The sequence below is a fragment of the Triticum aestivum genome, chromosome 2B (assembly GCF_018294505.1).
Source record: "Triticum aestivum cultivar Chinese Spring chromosome 2B, IWGSC CS RefSeq v2.1, whole genome shotgun sequence".
In the NCBI taxonomy this organism is placed as follows: domain Eukaryota; kingdom Viridiplantae; phylum Streptophyta; class Magnoliopsida; order Poales; family Poaceae; genus Triticum; species Triticum aestivum.
Window position 1 is genome coordinate 37,418,175 of NC_057798.1, and position 7,509 is coordinate 37,425,683.

General features: G+C 44.0%; 1 protein-coding gene across 1 annotated transcript; it reads right to left on the reverse strand.

Moving 5' to 3' along the window:
* Positions 1–547: 547 nt before the first annotated feature.
* On the reverse strand, positions 548–2,439 carry LOC123043330 (DIBOA-glucoside dioxygenase BX6). Its single transcript, XM_044465748.1, has 3 exons — positions 1,759–2,439; positions 1,161–1,485; positions 548–1,049 (listed from the first exon to the last, which is right to left on the reverse strand). Exons 1-3 carry the CDS (start codon positions 2,268–2,270, stop codon positions 765–767), a joined length of 1,122 nt encoding a protein of 373 aa, XP_044321683.1. The 5' UTR covers positions 2,271–2,439; the 3' UTR covers positions 548–764.
* Between the last annotated feature and the right edge of the window lie 5,070 nt (positions 2,440–7,509).

Genomic DNA, 7,509 nt, shown 5'->3' on the forward strand with positions numbered 1-7,509 from the left:
CGTGTTTGTATTTTCACTTTGTTATTAGTATAATTTGTGTTCCAAAAGTTTGGTGCTCTTTTGTATGTCGGGTATCCCAACCCTCATATTAGACATTTAGGCTAAAACTTGCCCGGGCTTCACAAAAATTCTGGCTCGGCCACTGTGTTAGTTTTGCTCCATCAATTGACATCGTAATATTGAAGTTGTTCTGAAGAACGCGTAGATGCATTGAGAGGGCCCAGTGTGTATCCCTCCATCTTGAGGGGTAAATCTCTTGCTTGACTTATCTAGCACTAGGACATGATTTTTGGTATACCTAAAAGTCACATTTATGATTACCCAGTTACTGTATAACATTTGGTGACCGGAAATATTTCATCCGGTATTCTGGTGTCAATGATTTGGAATACTTCATCATCAACAAACATGAGCAAATCTATAGGCCTGAACTAGGGATCCTTATGGTGTCTACCATTTCATACATGCATACAGGTTTTCCTTTAGAATCACATGTTCAAGAACTTATGCACATATACAGTATGAAACACAAACTTAATCAGGAATGTGAAAAAAATAGAATAATACTTAATAACTTTATTATTGCGTCTGGGGCATCTTTCCAACAGTCTCTCACTTTTGTGGTGCTGCTCATACTTTGGTGGAGCGAGAGACTTTTGTCCACGGTTCTGACACTTTAGTTGAGAAAGCGAGTACGTTCCCTTATTTGAAAATGCTTAAATTTAAACTTGCAAATAAATTATAAAGAAACGGAAATGCCCGCTTCATTCACACCCCTCCACGGCAGGTGTGGGAGTATCCCGGTCCAACCGGTACTGGTCGAGCGAGCGACCATCAAGGCCTATGCGATTAAACGTTGCGATGAACTCTCTAGCGGTGACGCTCCTGTAGATCGGGGGGTTGCGTCCATCGGTGATGGGGCCATACAACCTCGTCGATCTCTCAATGTTGGTGTTGAAGAAGGACGCCACAGAGACCCTAGCGGTGTCTTTGCTCTTGTTCGCCAGGACTCGGTGCTCCACACTCCTGAACTGGTCATTGCTGACGAGCTGCACATCATCAGAGTTGCATGTATATATTATTTCTCCGACAAGTACTTCGGGATGGAGGAAGTACAACTTATAGCGAGATGGATGGAGATGGAGGGTTGATATGCATGCCTGAAGAAGGTCGCCGATGTTGATGATGAAAGCGCCGGGCACGGGAGGGACATCCACCCAGGTCTTGCCGTCGACGAGCACCTGGAGGCCGCCCATGCCGTCTTGCAGGAGGACGGTGAGGAAGCCCGGGTCGGTGTGCCTCTTGGTGCCCCAAGTGAGATACGGCTCCGGACACGGTGGGTAGTATTGGCACACGGCGTTGAGGTTCTCCGCGCAGTCCATGTCGCGCAGGTGGTCGCTGCTCAGGCCAAGGGACTCCGACAGCAGCTCCAGCACGGACAGCCCCACCTTGGTCACCGCGTGGCCGTACTCCGTGACCACATCCCTGCATATATTTAATATTTTGGTCTCAACAAATCGAATATGGTATGAACTAGAAATCCATGATGGATCATGTATGATGCAGTCTAGTCTCTAGTGTATATACGTGTTCATGCATACTGCTCCCTCCGTTCCTAAAGGTGAGATGTTTTAGCTTTTTTCTGATTCATCTGTATGTAGACATGTTTTGATGTGTATGTTCATCCATTTCAAAATGTATTTAGTCCACATCAAAATGTGTAAAACATCTTATAGTACTTAGGAATGGAGGGAGTACCTGACAGCCTCGGGCAGCTCTTCTGAAGGTGCCGGGTCCGGAGCGAGGTGGAAGAAGAGGGTGTCGCGCCAGTTGGCCGCCGCCGACGAGAAGAGGTCGAAGTTGGAGGCGAAACGCACCTTGCGAGCTTGGTCCCTGCTGTAGATGGCCTGCTTCGCCTCGGCGGGTCCCTCGTTGAACCGGCGCACCCCCTCGAGCATGCCGGCCATGAGCTCGGCCGGCACGCCATGGTTGACCACCTGAAAGAAGCCCACCGTCCCGGCCGCGTGCCGCACCAGGGCGACCGCGTCCTCGCGTCGCGGGGCCGCTAGGTCGACGGTCGGGATGGCCCCCGCGACATGGTTTGAGGACGTGATGCTCTCCAGGGACTCCGGCGAGTGGCGGAAGATGGGCGGGAGGGCCGTGACGCCGGCGTCCACGAGGCCCTTGACGCCCGCCTTGGTGTCGTCGAACGCCTGCAGCTCACGCCGGCGGTCCCAGGCCACGCCGGCGGCCGATTCTGTGGAAGGCATTGACGATCTCAATTATATTCGATCTATGCCCGCTGCAGCCGCACGCATTAACAATGCAAGGCAAGTGTTGGAGTATAGATGCTGCTCCAGCAGGAAATATATAGTCGCGCTTGAGGTTGAGGGAGGCCTTCGCTCATGTGCGCCACCATCTCTCTAGCCGTAGTTCACGGCCTACCACATGAACAACTATTTATCTAGTCCATCCACAGTTCCACACACGTGTAATAGTCAACAGCAGCAGCAGCATGAAATTTTACTTTTTCTGCAAGTGTCAATTTGATTTCTGGATGTCTTACTCCTCCGGTCCTTTTCAGTCTACATACAAGTTTTGTCCGAAGTCAAAGTATCTTAACTTTTTACCAACCTTATAGAAAAATGTATGAACATTCACAATGTTAACTCAATATTGTTAGATTCACTACAAAATGTAGTTTCATAGTATATATTTGGTATTATAGATGTTGATATTTTTTAATATAAATTTTATCAAAGTTTGTAAAGTTTGACTTGATACAAATGTAATATGCAGAGTAAAAATGACCGGAGGGAATACCACTAATCAGTACATACCAAGGCAGACAGAAACCAGTAATAGAAGCATAATCTACGAAAATTCGCATGGAACCTCGGTCTAGCTAGCGCACCTGAATTGAAAAGAGAAATTAAAAATGATCAAAAAATTGAAACTTTTTAATAACATATATGGTCTAGCAATACTCACGTTAAAAGTTTCAGGACAAAATGATTTACGCTGTATTCCGAGGAAATGCAACATAATCAATACTAATATATAAACACTACAATTCATTGTTTTTCAGCTGCATATAAGTTTTTTTTGCTCAGAATAGAACATAGCTCATTTGTCCCAAAACTTAGACATGAGTATTATGCTAGACTATGTTTGTTGAAAGAAAGTTTCACATTTTCTTGATCTATTTTTACTTTTCTTTTTTGCATAATCGGGTGCGACTAGACCCATGCATGTTCTAAAATTCCACATCTCATAATGTATTGCTACCTCCGGTTATATTTACTGGACAACCAAACTGTGCTGCAATTAGTGGTTATCATACTGTCCAAAACGTCAAGATTTCTTGGCTGGAGACAGTAGGTTTAATAATTGACACGGGCAATCCTACTACTGTCAGATCCGAGCACGCGATACACGCTGCCTACGTGGCCCATCCTCCTCTGTCCTCTCCGACAAGGAATATCCACGGTAGATTGCGACCATGGAGCGCTTCCAGCTCTCGAGATGCTGACCTTTTTTTTTACCCTCTCCATTGTGTTTACCCTGTAAATCTTTCTTCTCCACAAACCTACTGGTTTGGCCGTGGTGTCCGATCTTGGGGACACAATAAACTCGAACGGAGGGAGCAAGATGGAGCTAATAATGTTTTTTTAACATCAGTACAGACACAAGCGCTCATATACATGCGCATACACTCACCCCTATGAACGCGCACATGCACACCCTATCCTTATGAGCACCTCCGAAAGACTGAGCATGCATATCATCTTGAGATTTACGAAGTCACCATAGGAACCTCGTCGTCGACGGGAACATCTCCTTCCACTGAATGCGCATCACCGGAAATTCTAAAATAAATCCAGAAATAAATGGGATACCAAAGTCCCTCTAACCATCCAACCACAGGTTGGTTCGCAGCTAATAATGGGGTTTGCAGGCGACAAGTGCGAGACGATCGATCTCTCTGGCCATATGTTCCTAATGTGAGCAATCAATGCAACCGTATCTACTACAACAACAGTTAAGTGAACACTTCTACTACCTCCATGTCAAAATATATTACGTTTTGGTAGGTTAGTTTGGCCTACCAAAACGTCAGATATTTGGGTATGAAGGTACTAAATCAGAAGGGGCAAGTAAGCCTTGAAGTGCATGGATGAATCCATGGGCATATGAACCCAGTTTGAAAAACTCATTTCTAAATGCCTAAAAAATGAAAAAAATTCACGAATACTTCTTCATATAATATGTGCGCACAGAAAGTTCCATGAAGAAAAATAACCTTTTGCGCCACCTGTGGAAAAAAAAGATAAAAATAATGTCATGCAACGCTATTTAGGAGCACTGGAATTTGTCTTTTTCACGAAGGCAAAATAAAAGGAGATTTTTTCACAAAACTTTGTGCCGCATACACATGGTGCTTGGAATTTTGTTCCGATTTTTTTGACATGTTAAAACACGTTTAAGATGCACTTTTAGAAAGCGAGTTCATATGCACATGGGTTCAGGACGTCCACACTCCAAATATACCGTCTTAGATCAAATTGATTAGCTGCATGATGTAATAAAGTTTGGTTCACTTAACCGCAGTTAAGTGGATACTCCTAGCTAGTACTCGCTCTATAACTTAACACACGACTTTTTCAACACAGTTACTTGCTCTAAAAAAACCGGTAATTGCCTTTGGCTCCTAAGTGCATATGCACCCATTGTCGAAATACACATTTTAAAAAGTCGAAAAATTCAGAACAAAATCCCGCGTGTATATCCGGACATTTTATGTGCGTGCACAAGGTTTCAGTGAAAAACGACGTTTTTTGTGGCTTGTATAAAAAGACAATTTCTGATGCTTCATTCTAACTATTCACGAGGCATTTCTTTATCTTTTTTACACAAGCCACAAAAAACGTCGGTTTTCACCGAAACCTTGTGAACGCATATAAAATGTCCGGATATACACGTGGGATTTTTGTTCCAACTTTTTCAACTTTTTGAAATGTGTATTTTGAAAATGGGTGCATATGCACCTAGGAGCCAAAACGCCGCTCTCAGTCTTATAAGTAGTAGATTAGAAGGGCCAACTTTGCCGACATCACCGCTACTTCATTTGGTACGCCAGAACTTTGTAAGATCTTGTATGGTAAATTTCACAAGAGATGGTTCAGTTCACTCATGCCCAGGGTATACATTATGCTGCTGGTTTATATTAATATCGCATTTATAAGTGAATGGGTAATTTTAACATGCTCCCTCTTACCCCCTGTTTTCATGTGGGAGATAAGAAGGTAAGAGTTAATCAAACACACTATTTAACGCAATCGATGGCTCAGATCTATGTACACTTTAAATTTGTATTGATAACAATACATATTACATATATTGATTTTTTAAATAGTTATATTAAGGGGTCTGAAATTTTAGTTCCACTATAGGCCCCAAATTCTGAGCACCGTCTTGCTCACGAGGCATGATACCAGTGATGGTGAATCTAATTTTCATTTGGCATTGCCCTTGCATGATCTCCAGATTTAATAATTGACACGACCAATCCTGATGAAAGCATATCCTACCACACCATGCACGCTACCTACATGGCCCGTCCTCCTCCCCGACATGGAGTATCCACGATGGAATGCGACTATAGCCCAGTTCTTTTGCCAAAATCCGGGGATTCTCCCAGAATCCGACCCCTACTCGGCTTCTTCCAGAATATTTGAGCCTCAAAAGAACTGGGCCTATGAGCGGTTCCGGCTGCGGAGATGCGTGTTTTTTTACGCTCTCCATTCAGGTCTATCCAGTAAATCTTTCATGTCCACACACCTACTGGTTTGGTCGCAGTGCCCGACCTTGGGGGCACAATAATTAAACTCGAATGGAAGGAGTAAGATGGAGCTAATGGGTTTTGCAGGGTGTTTGGGCAATAACACATGTTGAAAAGTAATATTGCCCAACCCTCTCCTTCAGTTCAGACCTTTGATGCCACTTGCTGGAGCCTGAATTCAATAAGATATCTGAGAGGTCTCAAGTTCAAGAACCTGCCAACGTAGTATTAAAAAATGATTTTTTTTTTGAAAAATCACCGGAGGGGGAGCTCCCCACGTGAATATATTTCTCAATGCTTGTGACCCATCGTTGGAGTGGTTACAAGGTGAAATTACATAGGCACGTGTAATCGTGATAAGAGGTAGGAACGCCATAAGGACAAAAATAGCACAGATGCAACGGAGAGTGTTGAAATATATTGATCGCTTCTCTTAATCAATTTGGACTTTTGAATAAATTGGCTGGAGCATGAGTTAAATAGTGCACACAGAACATGAATGCAGAAGTATTACGAGGTGGCTCCCTTGGTTTTCTACCCAACATTGACTAAGATGAGCTAGCTGTCAATAGAGGGAATGGCGCCGATCCGCCTGTAATTGCTATCTGAGCTTGGGCTCATTTTCTCCAAATGAACAGTAAAATATTTAGAAAAAATAGCAGAACAATTTAAGAGTGCGTGATGCCCATGTGAAACTTGATAGTGTTTCGACATTGGAGGATCTCATGACAATTTTTTTTTCAAAATAAAATGTGAAGAATGCGCTTTTTTTAACCTTCTCACATGACATATTATTTTATTTGCTGAGAGCTACACAAATGTTCAAACACCGCCAAATTTGGCATAGTCATCACACATTCAAGCATCTTGCATGCCAATTTTTTTTTAGTTTTTATGTAACTTTTATTTTATTTTTACTGTTTATCCACAGTAGAAGATGGCCCGGGGAGCAAAATCGCCGTGTCCCAGATCGGCAAAATCCTCAATAACACTATGCATCCTTATTTTAAAGACCTCACGTTCAATTGAGGTCTCCAGCTAAGATTGGGTCACCCGATTTTACAACAAAGCTTCCTCATTCAATCCCTTTATACTATAAACTAGGACTCCTAATTTTTAAGCCATCATAATGTTGGGGAACACAGTAATTTCAAAAAAATTCCTACGAGCACGCAAGATCTATCTAGGTGATGCATAGCAACGAGAGGGACAGTGTGTCCACGTACACTTGTAGACCGAAAGCGGAAGCGTTTCCATAACGCGGTTGATGTAGTCGAACGTCTTCGCGATCCAACCGATCCAAGTACCGAACGTACGGCACCTCCGCATTCAGCACATGTTCAGCTCGATGACGTCCCTCGTACTCTTGATCTAGTTGAGGCCGAGGGTGAGTTCCGTCAGCACGATAGCGTGGCGACGGTGATGATGATGCTACCTGCACAGGGCTTCGCCTAAGCACTACAACGATATGACCAAGGTGTGTAACTGTGGATGGGGGCACCGCACACGGCTAAGGGAAGGCTTGGTTTGTCTTTGGGGTGCCCCCTCCCCACGTTTATAAAGTTGGGAGGGAGAGAGGCCGGCCCTCCTAGGGGCGCGCCAAGTGTAGGGAGTCCTACTAGGACTCCCATGTCCTAGTAGGATTCCCTTTCCTTTTCGGAGTGGAG

Bases quoted from the DNA above. Each gene is read 5' to 3' on its own strand.
- LOC123043330 (XM_044465748.1), bottom strand. From the start codon at position 2,270: ATGCCTTCCACAGAATCGGCCGCCGGCGTGGCCTGGGACCGCCGGCGT. The intron at 1,486-1,758 runs GTACTCCCTCCA...AAATATATGCAG, and splicing joins GAGCTGCCCGAGGCTGTCAG to GGATGTGGTCACGGAGTACG. The intron at 1,050-1,160 runs GCATGCATATCA...GATGATGTGCAG, and splicing joins ACATCGGCGACCTTCTTCAG to CTCGTCAGCAATGACCAGTT.